Below are 17,621 nucleotides of genomic sequence, written 5' to 3'. Positions count from 1 at the left end.
TGAACGATAAATGCTGGCGAGGTTGCGGAGAAAAAGGAACTCTTTTACATTGTTGGTGGGACTGCAAAATGGTGCAGCCTCTATGGAAAATGGTATGGAGGTTCCTCAAACAATTGCAGATCTACCATATGACCCAGATCCCCTAGAGGAATGGAAAGCATCAAGTCGAAGGTATACCTGTTCCCCAATGTTCATTGCAGCACTCTTTACAATAGGCAAGATTTGGAACCAGCCCAAATGTCCAACATCGGATGAGTGGATATGGAAAATGTGGTATATCTACACAATGGAATACTACTCAGGTATTAAAACAAATGAAATACCGCCATTTGCAACAACATGGATGGACCTAGAGAGAATTATATTAAGTGAAACGAGTCAGGCACAGAAAGATAAATACCACATGTTCTCGCTTATTGGTGGGAGCTAAAAATAAATAAATAAATTCACACACACACACACAAAACCGGGGGGGGGGGAAGAAGATATAACAACTACAATTCCTTGAAGTTGATATGACAAGCAATCAGAAAGGACATTGTTGGGTGATAGGGAGGAGGGGAAGGAGGAAGGGAGGTTTAGGTAATGGGCAACAATAATCAACCACATTGTATATGGACAAAATAAAAATTTAAAGGAAAGTAAATAAATAAATAATAAATACATATATACATACATAAATAAATAAATAAATAAAAAGGAGGAACTCAAACAACTTTACAACAAAAAGAAGCAACCCTATTAAAAATAGGCAAAAGAGCTAAATGGGAAATTCTCAAAGGAAGATATTCGAATGGCCAACAGACACATGAAAAAATGCACAGCATCACTCAGCATTTGGGAAATGCAAATCAAAACCACACTGAGATACCATCTCACCCCAGTTTGGATGGCTAAAATCCAAAAGACTCTGAACGATAAATGCTGGCGAGGTTGCAGAGGAAAAGGAACTCTTTTACATTGTTGATGGGACTGCGAAATGGTCAGCCTCTATGGAAAATGGTATGGAGGTTCCTCAAACAATTGCAGATAGATCTACCATATGACCCAGGTATCCCACTGCTGGGAATATACCCAGAGGAATGGAAAGCATCAAGTCGAAGGTATACCTGTTCCCCAATGTTCATCGCAGCACTCTTTACAATAGCTAAGAGTTGGAACCAGCCCAAATGTCCATCATTAGATGAGTGAATACGGAAAATGTGGTATATCTACACAAGGAATACTACTCAGCTATAAAAGAGAATGAAATACTGCCATTTGCAATGACATGGATGGACCTAGAGAGAATTATATTAAGTGAAACAATTCAGGCACACAAAGAGAAATACCACATATTCTCACTTATTGGTAGGAGCTACAAATAAATAAATAAATTCATACACACACACACACAGAGACACACACACACAAATAAAAACCGGGGAGGGGGGAGGGAGAAGACACAACAATTACAATTCCTCGAAGTTGACATGACAAGCATACAGAAAGGACATTGTTGGGTGGGAGGGGGGAGAGCGGAGAGAGGGAGGTTTCAGTAAATGGGCCACAATAATCAACCAGATTGTATATCGACAAAATAAAATTTTAAAAAAAATCAAGGGCCGGCCCGGTGGCGCACTGGAGAGTGCACCGCCTGGGAGTGCAGCGGCGCTCCCACTGAGGGTTCGGATCCCATGTGGAGACCAGTTCCCGCTCACTGGCTGAGCGCGGTGCGGGCGCAACACTGAGGGTTGCGATCCTGTTGCCGGTCCCCGGTACGGGCGTGACACCGAGGGTTGTGTTCCCGTTACCGGTCAGTAAAAAAAGACAAAAAGGAAGAAAAAAAAAAATCAAAAAATGACATCCAACAACAAAAAAAAAGAAACTACTCTAGGCTTCTAAACCCTGCTTTTAAGAAAAATAAAACAGAGTATCATGGAAGAGGTATGTCTTACTAGGTTTGTGATCCTGAACCTGAGAAAAATAATACCTATTTCAAAGGATTATTGTGAGAATTAGAGACACTATATATAAATGCCTAGTGTGTGAAATGGTAGGTGAAATTATTATAGTTACTATTTTTATTACTTTTATTTTTATTAATATTAGCTTGACTTTTGCTTTCTTTTCCTGCTAGTCCTTATTCCTCAGAGCTAGGCTCTATTCTTCGTCCTACTTTTGTTTGAAATACTGGAATAATCTGGTTCTGTTTCTTTGCTCCCATTAATTCACCGTTTTAACTATACAGAGTTCTGTATATGTGATATTTTTCCATTCAACTATTTGTATATTTTATCTTCCTACAATGTTACAATACCTTTTATATCTCATAGAGATGGGTACATTAATTATATTATTTGTTTCCATAAGATGAGTATTTTAGATTAGTGAGCACAGTAACTTCTCAGACAGAAACAGTCTCGTGGATGAAAATTCATCTCTTTTCACTGATGTTTTTCTTTCATTCTACTTCTCAATATTTCTGCATATTTGTAACAACATTGATATTTCCTAATATATCTTTTTATAATGATTTTATCAACTTGACCCTTATAAGCATTTCTTTCAAATTTTCATATTTCATATTTCATAAGCTTCATTAGCATTTCTTCAAATTTTTGTATTTTGAATGTTGTTTTTTATCATTTAAAGTATTTATCAAGTATATAATAATCTTTTTAATGTGCTTGAGTGTAGACTATCTTTTTAAAATATTTATTTAATATTATTATTTTTTACATTCTAAGATATTGTAGAGCAGTGGGAGGAGGTGGGGGGAAGGGGGTAGGGGAATGGAGGTGGATGTGGGGGCTATGGCTGGTCCACAGCCAGCTCCTTCACTGGCCTGGTTGTAGAGGGTGGGGTGGGAGGGTGGCTGAAGCCTATGGGGTGGTGGCGGCCCACTCCAGCTCGCAGGACCAGAGAGTTTCCAGGGGCCACTCAGTTGTCTCTGGGCTGGATGCCAATGTTGGGGGGCGTGGCTGAGGCCCTCAGCCCCTTCCCACCTGGGCTTGGGAGCTCAGGGAGCTTCCAGCTGTTCTAGGTTTTATAGGTGTTCTTTGGTGGTGTTAGACCTTTACTGGTTAATATCAGAACTTTGTCTCTGATCTGTGGATTTTTTATGTTTTCTTTCAGTTCTATGTTGGATTATTAGCTAAACTCACCACTTAAATTCTGTATTGGAACTAATTTGTTGTCTTTTGCTTACTCTAAAACGGGGGAACTTCCTGTAGAGAGCAGCACTTGAGCCCTGTGGTTGAGCTAAATTGCTGCTTTGCTGCTGATTTTCTGGGGAAGGCTTTTTGTGCAGCTCAGGTTTTAATTGATGACTATTTAAGCACTTCCTAGTCTTGTGAGGTCTGATACATGTGGGTTGTGTGGAAACTCTGTTCTGGGTCCAAGTCTTTTTCATCAAACTGCAGTTCTGTATTCCTGACCATTCTCCATTGAGTGGGCCTGTGCTGATTGGAAGGCAGATCAGCTGTGCCTCAGTATTCTCCTGGTGGGCCCGTTTTCCCCAGTGCCCACACTCCAAACACTTCCCATGGGATGGGCCATGTACCAGTCCCTTGCAATGACTCACTAGCCTCTGAGTGGCTCCTTTTATCAGTTGTCTGTGGTCCCTCACTCCTATGTGGGTCCATGGGAACCCTGTCAGTGGTCTTGCTGGTCTGGGGGTGACCAAGGCCCTCCTCTGCCCTGCAGTCTCCAAGCAGCTTCACACAAAGGGCACAGCTGTGTTTTTTGCCAGCTCTTGCTCCATGTGCTCACCAGGGCCAGCCTTGAAATGGCTGAGGCTTTCCTTCATCACAGCTTCTCCTGCCTTCATGAACTCCATAGGTCTCTCCTCCTCTTCCCCTGAGCTCTAGCACAAACATAGGCTATTTTATTTGAACTTCCAAATAACTTTGTACAGTGGGTAGGGCAAACTATTTGCATTCATATATGAGAAAGATGAGAGTTTAAGTGCTGTTCAAGGTTATACAGTAAGCGACAGAGCTGGGGCCACATCTTCTAACTTTATATCCAGTGTTCTCTTCACCACAGAATCCTAGAAAATAATCTGAGAAGTGTAAAAAGTTGTTAGTTCTCATATTTTATAAAACCATTTCAATTTACTTTTACCTTATATTTTACAGGATCATATGTTCCAGCAGAATATTCTTCCTTTAGAATTGCTAAACAAATTTTTACAAGAATCAGTACTGATGATGATATTGAAACAAATTCATCAACCTTTATGAAGGAAATGAAAGAGGTACCCAAACAAAACTCTTCTTATGTTAAAAATCTATTAAATTTTCTTACTAATATCAATTATCATGTAAGGAAGTATCCTTATACTAAAACATACAGTGTGCTTATACCCCTTTCTAAGAGCCAGAGGGCAGTCAAAGACAGCTTCCTAATTTCTGTCTTATGTGGAAATGGAAGCGGATGTTTTATTGAAAAATACAGTTTTAAAAGAAAAATCTAGTGTTATTGAGTGATGAAACTGTTCTTATGTGTTTATATATGGAATATATAAAAGACTTTTTAGAAAATGATTACCTGTTCAGTATTTTGCATAGTATATATTGTTCCTCTTAGGCTTGATTTTAAAATAAAAGATCACTGTGTTGGAAGGCTTTTTAACATCCTCCTCCTCTTTGCCCTTCTAGAATTTTCACTTCCTGTACCTAAATATGTATCATTACCTATTTCTGATCTGAGCAAGTGTCAACTAGGCTTGTGGGCTAAAGGAATTAAGTATAGCTCTTGGGATATCTGTATTAGATAGGAATTAATGGGTCACTATAAAGATAGATAATTTTCTGCAAGTAGATAGAAGATAAGCAAAATTATGATTTTCCCCAAAATTTATGTAATTATTTAGTACTAATGTCCATGGGAGAGTGTAACAATGTAACTAGGTTTTTGAGTTATATTTTTAAATGGTCTTAGCCCTCAGGAAGATTAGTCTCATAGAAAGGTAAAATGTCCATGAAAGTTACTATTGTGTCATGATATAATAAGGATGGAATTCTAGTTTTTGAGAAAGAGGTTAATAATCTTCAGTGGGGAAGGAGCATTTCTGTCAATTTAAGTCTTGGTATTTGTTGGTCATGGATTTAAATTTATTTGTTAGACCAAGAATCAAGACTTGGGTACTTTTTTCTCAATTTTTTGCCATCTTTATTGGATATGGAGAGATATTAAATAAATTTGAGAGATGGTTTTGAGTATTTTATGACAGCAATTAATTAGTCATTTGTGGAGAAGAAAATGATCATGTTTGTGCTTTACTTAAACATTTAATTCATTGCTTTGTTTTATTTCACTTCATCTGAAACATCAATATTTTAGATAATGGTTATTTGCTCTGTGTTGTCTTATACACATATGTATATGTCTATTTATATACACATCAGCTCTTCTGTTGGAATTATTAGTCATGAGATTTTTAGAAAGAAAAGCAATGTGTTATTTTCTGCTCAGCAGGATTTTTCTATAAAAATGCATTTCAGATGAACTCATAAAGAGAATGGATTTTTCATCATTTTTTCCTGTGATAGTGTCAACTGTTTGGTTATAATGCATAATATTAAAATTATATTTTTCAGATAGCATATATTCTACATAATGCTAATGACAAATCACTCATATTAATTGATGAACTTGGCAGAGGTACCAATACAGAGGAAGGTATTGGCATTTGTTATGCTGTTTGTGAATATCTTCTGAGCTTAAAGGTATTCTTCCTTATTTAAGTATATTGATTTTGAGTCCTTTTTAAATATATCCTTTATATATTTATCATGATTTGATTTTACAGGCATCCACAAATAGCTTTTTAAACAGTTTCACGTAGTAAATACATACCATATAGCATTTATATTTTTATTACTTCATTTCTGATGGAAGTGGGAATAATTAGTATGATAGTCATAATACAGACTAGGAGTGAAGGAAATAAAGAAATATAAATAATGTAAATATTAGTCAGTGGTTTTAATCAAATTAAATACCAAAATATGAAGGCGTTTCATTATTGTCTCTACATGTAATAATGTTGACTGTGATGTAACGATATGAAGTAAAGCACTAGACATCTGAGGTAACTTTACAGAAAATCTATTTTACCTACCTAAGTAATAAAGACAACACTTTTTCACAAATCAGCTGTGTAAAACAATGAATTTTGCTCTATTACTAAGCTAATTTGTAAAATATCTTTCTCTGTGGTCACTTAAAACATATACAAATATTTTTTTAAAACTTACTTTTTCATACTTAAAATACCTTAAAATGTCCTCCAGATGAAGTTCTTTACCTTAAACAAGAGTCCAGATTGATTTATTATGTAGAATGAGAAAAATCTTATTTTATACTTAAAGAAAGGTATGTGCTGAATCAAAAGTAATGTTCATAGATAATATTAGTCTTTGTAATTCTGAATATTTAAGTCAATTAGAACTGCTCATAAAAATACGATACATATATGACTTAAAATTAAAAGCTAATTAATACCCATGATGGTTAATTTTTTTTTTTTACTGGTAAGGGGATTGTAACCCTTGGCTCAGTGTGGTCTGCACCACGCTCAGCCAGTGAGCGCACCGGCCATCCCTATATAGGATCTGAACCCATGGCCTCGGCACTACAAGCACTGCACTCTCCTGAGTGAGCCTTGGGACTGGCCCATGATGGTTAATTTTATGTGACAACTTGACTGGGCCACTGAGTGCTCAGACATTTGGTCAAACATTATTCTGGATATGTCTGTGAGGGTGTTTCTGGATGAGATTAACTTTATAATTGTAGACTCAGTAAAGTGGATTGCCCTTCCTAATATGGGTGGGTCCCATCCAATAAATTAAAGGCCTGAATAGAACAGAAAGGATGACCCTTGCAGGAATAAGAGGGAACTCCTTTTACCTGACTGCCTTTGATCTAGAAGATTGGTTCTTTCCTGCCTTCAGTCTCAAACTGAAACACTGGCTCTCCTGGGTCTTGAGCTAGCTTACTATAAATCTTGGAATTTGTTAACTGTCATAATCACATTCCTTATAATGAATCTCTTTATACACACATAGTCTATTGCTTCTCTTTCTCCAGAGAACCCTAATAGAGATTTGGTTCTGGTGTGATCTGACAATAGGGATATGCGAAATATCGCTATTAGATATTCTTTTTTATTTGTTTACTTATTTTTGGCTGGCTGGTACTGGGATCCACTACTGGATATTCTTAATCAACCATTCTTAAGAAGCAAAGATCAAGATGGGACTACACAGTCATGTGTTGCTTAATGATAGGAATATGTTCTGAGAAATGTGTCATTAGGTGATTTTGTCATTGTGTGGACACCATAGAGTATACTTACACAAACCTAGGTGGTATAGTCTACTATACACATCAAGCTCCATAATAATCTTTTGGCCACTGAATATACCACTGTCATATATGAAGTTAGTTGTTGACCAAAACATCTTTATGTAGCACATGATTGTATATGATACTTTCAAACATTTTTGGCAAATTAATGAATATAATGAGGTTGGCTGGTTGATCCTAATGTCACTGGACAAAGTAGGGAAAGAAAAAGATGAGCTCAGAGATTTGAATTCCCAGCTCATTGCCGCATAGATGACCTGAAATCTTCTATTTGTGCCCTGAAGGAAACACTTATATCCTGCAGCCACAGGACTGAGATTGCTAAAAATCAAACCCAGAATCTCATCCTGTAGCTGAATTACAACACAAATTGAACTCCCAGCTTTGTATGATATCTACTATTAAAGTGAGGGCATGGGCTGGCCCAGTGGCGCACTGTAGCAGTGCGCCGCTTGGGAGCGCAGCAGCGCTCCCGCCGAGGGTTTGGATCCCACATACAGACCGGTTCCCACTCACTGGCTGAGCGAGGTGCAGGCGCAACACCGAGGGTTGCTATCCCTTTTCCGGTCCTGGTCCGGTGCAGGCGTGACACTGAGGGTTGCGATCCGTTGCCGGACACGAAAAAAAGACAAAAAGGAAAAAAAAAAAAGTGAGGGCATCACTTGGAAAGGATTGGGGTACTGAGAGAACTGAGGGTTGCGATCCGTTGCCGGACACGAAAAAAAGACAAAAAGGAAAAAAAAAAAAAGTGAGGGCATCACTTGGAAAGGATTGGGGTACTGAGAGTTGGAATAGGGATGTGTGGGAAGACTGATGAAGCTGGGGACATTTAGCCCCTAAATTCTGATGAGTCTTTTCTGAGTAGAAGGGACCTCACCACCCCAGTAGCTTCTTCACCCTGTCTAAGGGGATTAACTTAGCATTATCTGAGGAAACTGTAATGGCCTCTGCTGAGGCAGTTGTCATGTAAGACAATAATGAGTCTGCTCAGGACCTAGACCTACCATCCTTCTTTGCTTCTAGACCTCTAACAAGACTGGAGTTCTAGCAGGCTCCTAAAGGCAAAGTACAAAATATGACCCATGAGGAGATGCATTACACTCCAAAAGAACTACTTGAGTTTTCTAATTTGTAGAGAAAGAAATTCAGGGAACATGTGTGAGAATGGACATTAAGGGTGCGAGATAATGGTGGAAGGAACATAAAGTTGCATCACACAGAATTTGTTGATATGGGCTTACTAAATAGAGAGTTTGCATTTAATGTTGCAACTCAGAGAGTTCGAAAGGGCTCTGACAGTTTGGGTGGTTGGCTGAAAAATGGACCAAAAGGTGGCCCATCATGAGTAAGCTGGAAATACTGGACCTGCCTTGGTTTAATGTACAGGAAGGGATTCAAAGCTTAGGGCGGTTGTAATGCTAGAGTGAATCTGTCATTTAAGATCTACTCATCCATCCTGGGAGAGTGCAGAAGACATGCATTTTACTATGACCATGAGAATAAATTTGTGAGGGGAGCCCCAGCATCCTTGAAGAGTATTCTCTGTAGGCCAGACTTTACACTGGGAACTGTGGTCACTGAACTGGGAAACCTATATGCAGTGCAAGTAACTGGAACCCAGGATGGCAAGGGCCAAGTGGTGGCACTCAACCACCAAAGGCAAGGTGAGCATTTCAGTTACCCTAACGGACAGCAGAGTCAAGCAGTAAACAGAATAGTCTGACTTGCACAGACCTATGGCATTAGCTAGTTGATCATGGTGTCCCTAGAAGTAAAATAAATGGGAAACCTACTAAATTCTTACTTGATCTATATAAGCAGAAAATTTTTAGGTCAAGTGATCAAAAATCTAACCTGAATAAGAACAGAGCCATGACCCCTCAATCAATTCACTGACTTGAGCCAGGTTATAGACCCAGAACCCCTTGAATGAAAGAAAGGCTAGATCCCTTTGAGGAAGAACCTTGGTACACTGCCAAAAATTTATACTGTTAGTCTTTCTCCCAGCCTTCCCCAAAAGGACCTATGGCCTTTTATCAGGGTAAATGTGCATTAGGGAAAAGGAAATAATCAATCCTTTTAAGGACTACTGGACACTGGCTCTGAACTGACTCTTATTCCAGGAGATCCAAAATGTCACTGTGACCCACCAGTCAGATTAGGGGCTTATGAAGGTCAGGTGACCAATGGAATTTTAGTTCAGATCCATCTCACAGTAGGCCCAGTAGATCCCAAACCTATCCTGTGGTTATTTCTTCATTTCTGGAATGTATAATTGGAATAGATATCCTCAGCAACTGGAAAAATCCTCAAATTGGTTCCCTGACTTATGGAGTGAGGGCTATTATGGTAGGAAAGGCTCAGTGGAAGCCACTAGAACTGCCTCTACCTAGGAAAATAGTAAACCAAAAGCAATACCACATTCTTGGAGGCTTTGCAGAGACTAGTGTCACCATCAAGGACTTGAAGGATGCAGGGGTGGTGATTCCCATCACATCTTGATTCAGTCAGCCTCTTTGGCGCATGCAGAAGACAGATGGAAGTTGGAGAATGACAGTGGATTATTGTAAGCTTAACCAGGTTGTAACTCCAATTGCAGCTGCTCTCCCAGAACTGGTTTCATTGTGTGAGCAAATTAACACATCTCTTGGTACCTGGTATGCAGCTGGTATGATCTGGAAAATGCCTTTTTTTCCATCCCTGTCAGTAAGGCCCAAGGGAAGCAGTTTGCATTCAGCTGACGAGGACAGCAATGCACCTCCACTTTTCTTCCTCAGGGATATATAATTTCTCTAGCCCCTATGTCATAATTTAATTTTCAAAGATCCTGATCACCTTTCCCTTCCACAGGATAACACACTGGTCTATTACACTGATGACTTGCTGATCAGACCAGTGAGCAAGAAGTAACAACTATGTTAGGCTTATTGATAAGACATTTGCATGTCAGAGGGTGGGAAATAAATTCAACAAAAAGTCAGGGGCCTTCTACCTCAGCGAAATTTCTAGGAGTCCAGTGGTGTGGGGCATGTTGAGATATCACTTCTAAGGTGAAGGATGAGCAGTTGCATCAGGCATCTCCTACAATGAAAAAGAAACACACCTAGTGGGTGTCTTTGCATTTTGGCAGCAACGTGTTCCTCATATGGGCGCGTTACTCCGGCCCATTTACGAGTGACTTAAAAAGCTGCTAGTTTTGAGTTGGTACTAGAACAAGAGAAGGTTCTGCAATAGTTCCAGTCTGCCACACAAGTAACTCTGCCACTTGGGCCATTTGATCCAGCATATCCACTGGTGCTTGAAGTGTCCGTGACAGAGAGGGAGAGATGATGTTTGGAGCCTTTGGCCAGCCTCTATAGATTAATTGTAGCACAAGCTCTTTGGATTTTGGAACAAAGCCCTTATGTCTTCCATGGATAACTGCTCTCCTTTTGAGAAACAACCCTTGTCCTGCTACTACCCCTTAGTAGAGACTGAACATTTAACCATGAGCCAGCAAGTACCATGTGACCTGATGAGCTGCTCTGAGTTTTATCTGACCCACCAAGCCATAAAGTTGGGTGGGCCCAGCAGCACTTCATTATCAAAGGAAAGTGGTGTATATGTGAGCAGGCCTGAGCAGGCCCTGATGGCACAAATAAATTACATGAAGAAGTAACCCAAATGCCTACAATCCCCACTCCTGCTATACTGTCTTCTCTCTCCCAGCCTGCATCTATAGTCTCATGGGAAGTTCTCTATGGTCAGTTGACAGAGGGAGAAGCCTCAGGCCTGGTTTACAGATGGTTCTGCATATGTAGGCACTGCCCAAAGTGGACAGCTGCAGTATATTCCTGAAAGACAGTGGTGAAGGGAAACGCTCCCAGTAGGGAAAACTTCAAGCAGAACACCTGGTTGTTCACTTTTCTTGGATGAAGTGGCTAGACATGCAGTTAGAAATTGATTCATGGGCTGTGGCCAGTGGTTTGGCTGCATGATCAGGGACTTGGAAGGAACATGATTGGAAAATTGCTAACAAGGAAATTTGGGAAAGAGGTATGGGCAAAGCATTGTGAATGCTTATTAAAGGGTGACCTCAGCAGAGGAGGACTTTAGTAATCAAGTGGAGAGGATGATATGCTGTGTAGATACTAGTCAGCCTCTTTACCCATCCACCCCTGTCATCACCAATGGGCCCCATGAGCAAAGTGGTCATGGTGGCAGGGATTCAGGTTATGCATAGGCTCAGCAACATGGGCTTTCATTCACCAAGACCAACCTGGCTACAGCCAATACTGAGAGCCAAGTCTGCCAACACAAAGACCAACATTGAGTCTCTAGTATGGCATCATTCCCTGAGGTGATCAGCTAGCTACCTGGTAGCAGTTTGATTACATTGGACTGCTTCCATCATGTTTTTACTGAAATAGATACTCTGGGTATAGGATGTGCCTTCCCTACATGTAATGCTTCTGCCAAATTACCATTTTAGCTACCTGGTAGCAGTTTGATTACATTGGACTGCTTCCATCATGTTTTTACTGAAATAGACACTCTGGGTATAGGATGTGCCTTCCCTACATGTAATGCTTCTGCCAAATTACCATTAATGGACTTGCAGAATGCCTTATCTACCATCATGGTATTCCACAAAACATTGCTTTATATCAAGGAACTCACTTCACAGCAAATGCTGTGCTGCAAAGGGCTTGTGATCATGGAATTCATTGCATTTAGCATTTTCTCCACCATCTTAAAGTAGCTGGTTTGATAGACTCAGTTACAGCACCCTTTCAGGACTGTGGTATGGTTCTTCATAAGGCTACATATACTCTGAATCAGCTTCCAATATATGATGCTATTTCTCCCATAGCCAGGATTCATGGGTTCAGGAATTAAGGGGTGAAAATAGAAGTGACATCACTCTATTACCCCTAGTAACCCACAAGCAAAATTTTTGCTTCCTGTTTCTGCAACCTTATGCTCTGCTGGCCTAGAGGTCTTAGTTCCAAAAGGAGTAATGCTTCCACCAGGAGACACAGCAATGGTTTCTTTGACTTGGAAGTTAAGACTCCTGCCTGGCCACATTAGGTTCTTCATGCCTCTGAATCAACAGGCAAAGAAGGGAGTTACTATGCTGACTAGAGTGATTGATCCTGACTACCAAAGGGAGATTGGAATACCATTCCACAATGTGGGTAAGGAAGAGTATGTCTGGAATACAGATTCCCTTAGGCATCCCTTGCCCTGTGGTTAAAGTCAATGAAAAACTACAAAAACCCAATCCAGGTAGGTCTATGAATGGTCAAACCCTTCAGGAATGAAGATTTGGGTTGCTACACCAGGTAAAGAACCATGGTTACCTAAGGTGCTGCTAAGGCAAAGGCAGAATAGGGTAGTAGAAGAAGGTAGTTATAAATACCAGTTAAAACCATGTTACCAGTTGCAGAAATGAGGACTGTAATTGTCATGATTATTTTCTCCTTATTTTGTTATGAATATATTTGTGTATATATACATATATTAAACAAATATCTTTATTTTCTTTCCTCTCTTATTCCCTTATGTAACGTAAGATGTGTTGATTTTATGTCATAGTATTTAAGTTATGAGATATCAAGGAGAAGAGTAAACATCACACAAGAACTTTACTTCCTGTTCTGGGGAAGGGGTTAGTGCTTTCTCTGTTAGGTGGAATTATGACCTTGTGATTGTCTTCATTAGGAGATTAAGTGTGATGTAAAAAGATGCATATAGGTGCCAAGTTGACAAGGGGTGGACTTGTGATGGTTTATTTTATGTGTCAACTTAACAGGGCAATGGGGTCGCCAGACATTTGGTCAAACATAATTCTGAATGTGTCTGTGAGGGTGTTTCTGGATGAGATACATTTGAGTTGGTAGACTTAGTAAAGCAGATTGCCCTCTCAAATGTAAGTCGGTCTTATCCATTAAGTTGAAAGCCTGAGTAGAACAAAAAATATGACCCTCCCAAGAGTAACATAGAACTCTTTCCTGACTACCTTCGATCTGAAAGATTGGTTCTTTCCTTCCTTTGGACTCAAAGGGAAACATTGACTCTTTCTGGGTGTGGAACCTGCCAGCATTTGGACTGGGACTACATCATCAGCTTTCTTGGGTCTTCAGCTTGCTGACTGTAGATCTTGGAATTTGTCAGCCTTCATAATCACATGAGCCAATTCCTTGTAATAAATCTCTTTGCACACACACAAACACACACACACTGCTGCTGGTGGTCTGTCTCTTTAGAAAACGCTGACTAATCATTATCTATTTCTGAGGTATTCTGTAATAGCCAAGAATAGTGCTTTTAGTAATACTTTTGAATATCTTTTTCTCATATGAATAATTTAGTAAAAATATAATATTGCCACTTACTTTTAAGGGGGCTTAAAGTTAGTTATTATTTTTCTAACCTAGTATTCTTAGTGTCTAGCACAATTCTTGTAATGTATAGACCCCAAATAATTGCCTGTTAAATTGTATTAACCTGAAAGAGTTTAAAAAGTTCTATAATAGATTGATTCAATACATAATTTTTAAGGACATTATTGTTATTGAATGTGGCTCCTAGCTTCTAAATAGTTTACTGGGTTTCTAAAAGTTTCTTCTTGCTTTATAAATTTGGTTTGTTTTATAACCCTTTTGATTTGTTGAGTGGTAGTTGAGTATTTTTATTTTTCTGTCATATTCAAAATCACTCCTTCCGGGGCCGGCCCGTGGCTCACTCGGTAGAGTGCGGTGCTGATAACACCAAGGCCCCGGGTTCGGATCCCATATAGGGATGGCCGGTTTGCTCACTGGGTGAGCATGGTGCTGACAACACCAAGTCAAGGGTTAAGATCCCCTTACCGGTCATTTTTTAAAAAAAAAAAAAAAAAAAAAGATCACTCCTTCCTTTGCTACTCTCCTTTCCGTACTTGATAGTCATTTTGCCAATCAAGTATTTTCTTTTTACTAACTTAATATTTAATTTTCCGCTGATCACCTAATAGCTTCTCACTGGTAATGTCTTAAAATATAATCAGTTATTTAGATAACTGCTTTAGTAACTTCTGGGCTGGAAACCTTAAGCTGGTCATATAAGTGTCTTGAATCCACATTAGAACTGTTGATTGTGAATTTTGGGGGTTTGATGAGTACCAAGAATTGGCATCTTTAACAAGCTCCCCAGGGGATTACCAATGTTTGAGAACCATTATTTTAGCAGTATTCTCAATCTTTTTTTCCTCTACCAAGTACCTAAACCAAACACAATGCAAATCTGAAAACTAAAAACATTTGGAATTTCAAATAACTAAGACAATTCATTGATTCCATTTTCCAAAAATTATTTACAAGAAGGAAGCTACCTTTAAAGTAATCTTTCTAAGAAGTTGAGGGAAATATAAATTATGATTAATAGCTTTATTTTGGTAAATTTTATCTTTTTCATAACTTCAGATATGCTTCTTAGGATTTTATTTTTGGATTTTTTCCTCTTTCTCATGATGTAACATACTCGAACATGTACTTGAATAAGTGCAAACATAATAAACATGTTTCATTCATTGAAAATAAATTTTCCAAACACTTCAGAATTGATTTATCATGTTAGCTTTCAACTTATTAGTTTCATTCCTACATCTCTGCCACGCTGTGTAGAAAATTAAACTAAAATTTTATGTCTAAGTAGTTAAAGTGGAATTTTCTAGTTTATTTAAAGTACTAACATTTGTCTGTTATATATTCTAGGCATTTACACTGTTTGCTACACATTTTCTGGAACTGTGCCATATAGATGTGTTGTATCCTAATGTAGAAAACATGCATTTTGAAGTTCAACATGTAAAGAATACCTCAAGAGACAAAGAAGCTATTTTGTATACCTACAAACTATCTAAGGGACTCACAGAAGAAAAAAATTATGGTATTTCAATAAAAATTATACCTATACATTGAAACTACATATTCTCCTAAGACAAACTTTCTTTTACTCATTACTTGGTTTGTCAATCTAAGCAACTTTCCCTTATTCTTTTGAAGAATACTCTGACTGTATTTCCTATGCCAAAGTAACATTATATAAATATATATATCATACTTTAAAAATATGAGCCAGTAACTATGTAGAAATACAATGACACATGAAAGCCATAGAAGTATTAGTTTCTATCCTTAGAAAAATGTAATTCAGTTTATATTTGCAAGTTATGCAATGAATTGAAAATTACATATTTTCTACATGCTCTTTTAGTAGCAGTCTCTTTCCTCTATTGTCTTCAGTGTACTTGATAATTAAATCTATAATCTTAAAAGGGAACGTGTGTGTTACCAAACCTTGTGATGCTTTCTATGTAAATCATTATGTGACACATAAAATCGCATGATTCAGAGAATTTTCAATCGACCTGTACATATAAAGTTCCAAAATTATTTTAGCTGTGGATGTGGCCCATGTGAACAGGCGGAAAAAGCATCTTAGTTTTACTGTTTGGAATGGAAAATAAACTGGATAACTTATTTGTATCAAATGTTTAATCTTTATAAGCCTCAGTTTTATTATCTATGAAATGGGGATAATTTTCCGTATATGTGGAGTTGGGAAGACTCAATGAATTATCAAATGTGAACTGCCTAACATAGTACCTAGCAATTAATAACTTCTCAGTAAATGTAAGTGTTGCTTTTAAAGCAATAAATTCAATAAATATTGATACATATTAGAAAGCCTGTGGCATTTAAACAGTAAAATTAAGCTCTGAAAACACAGGAATAATAGTCAATACTTTGAATTTGCACAAAGTGTAGTCACCTACCATTATATCTTCTGAGAAATTCCTTTCTCATTGATCTGGTGGGTAGATGAATGTCTGGCTTTAGGGTTATCTCTGTGCCAAGACATTCTCCTCCCCTGCAAAACTCATATATCCTTTGACCTATTAACCACTTGTATTTATAATTGGAATTTCAGTGTAATTATTTTCTAATTAATTCTTTTCCTTCCTGCTATCTCAGAGGCATGTTGAGAGGTAATTGATATTCTAATTTGCCTTATATGTCTTAGACAAGTAATTAATCTAATAATTGGTAAACTGTCATACAGAACTTTGGAATACTTAATTTTGAGAATTCAAATTTTGAGTACTTCAGAAATAGCTGAAGAAAGGAAGTTTAAATCTGTGAAGAAAAGATTAATATTAGTTAAAAGAAACATTGAAATGCCAGCAATAATAATATTAAGGCTCATTTTTTATAATTTTAGGATTAAAAGCTGCAGAGGTGTCATCACTTCCACCATCAATTGTCTTGGATGCCAAAGAAATCACAACACAAATTACAAGACAAATTTTGGTAAGAAACTTCATTGCAGTAAGAATTACTTGTTCTTCAAATTAAAGAAATGACTTTTAGTGTACATTTTTATTATGGCCTTTGACCTAAATATATAATTAATATTAATTTTTTTTGGCATTCCTTTTTAAAAATTTTTTTATTTTTAATTTAATTTTATTTTGTTGATATAAAATCTGGTTGATTATTGTGGTCAATTACCAAAACCTCCCTCTCTCCTCCCTTGCCCCTTTTCCTCCCAACAATGTCCTTTCTATATGCTTGTCATGTCAATTTCAAGGAATTGTAATTGCTATGTCTTCTTCCCTCCCCCCAGGTTTTTTTTTTTTTTGTTTTTTTTTTTTTTTTGTATTTATTTATTTATTTTTAGCTCCCACAAATAAGTGCGAACATTTATCTTTCTATGCCTGACTTGTTTCACTTCATATAATACTCTCTAGGTCCATCCATGTCATTGCAAATGGCAGTATTTCATTCTCTTTTATAGCTGAGTAGTATTCCTTGTGTAGATATACCACATTTTCCGTATCCACTCATCCGATGATGGACATTTGGGCTGGTTCCAACTCTTAGCTATTGTAAAGAGTGCTGCGATGAACATTGGGGAACAGGTATACCTTCGACTTGATGCTTTCCATTCCTCTGGGTATATTCCCAGCAGTGGGATACCTGGGTCATATGGTAGATCTATCTGCAATTGTTTGAGGAACCTCCATACCATTTTCCATAGAGGCTGACCATTTCGCAGTCCCATCAACAATGTAAAAGAGTTCCTTTTCCTCTGCAACCTCGCCAGCATTTATCGTTCAGAGTCTTTTGGATTTTAGCCATCCAAACTGGGGTGAGATGGTATCTCAGTGTGGTTTTGATTTGCATTTCCCAAATGCTGAGTGATGCTGTGCATTTTTTCATGTGTCTGTTGGCCATTCG

General features: G+C 38.1%; 1 protein-coding gene across 1 annotated transcript in view; it reads left to right on the top strand.

Moving 5' to 3' along the window:
- Window positions 1–17,621, top strand: part of MSH4 (mutS homolog 4) — a 118,953-nt gene that overhangs the window by 88,869 nt on the left and 12,463 nt on the right. The window contains exons 16-19 of the mRNA XM_008572061.1: window positions 4,122–4,240; window positions 5,586–5,714; window positions 15,093–15,267; window positions 16,603–16,691. Of these exons, the coding sequence (XP_008570283.1) occupies window positions 4,122–4,240; window positions 5,586–5,714; window positions 15,093–15,267; window positions 16,603–16,691 (512 nt within the window). The remainder of the gene's footprint in view (window positions 1–4,121; window positions 4,241–5,585; window positions 5,715–15,092; window positions 15,268–16,602; window positions 16,692–17,621) is intronic.

The sequence above is a fragment of the Galeopterus variegatus genome, unplaced genomic scaffold (assembly GCF_000696425.1).
Source record: "Galeopterus variegatus unplaced genomic scaffold, G_variegatus-3.0.2 Scaffold751, whole genome shotgun sequence".
NCBI classification, from domain to species: Eukaryota; Metazoa; Chordata; class Mammalia; order Dermoptera; family Cynocephalidae; genus Galeopterus; species Galeopterus variegatus.
The sequence above is the reverse complement of the archived record's forward strand: the minus strand, read 5'-3'. Positions and strand labels throughout refer to the sequence as shown.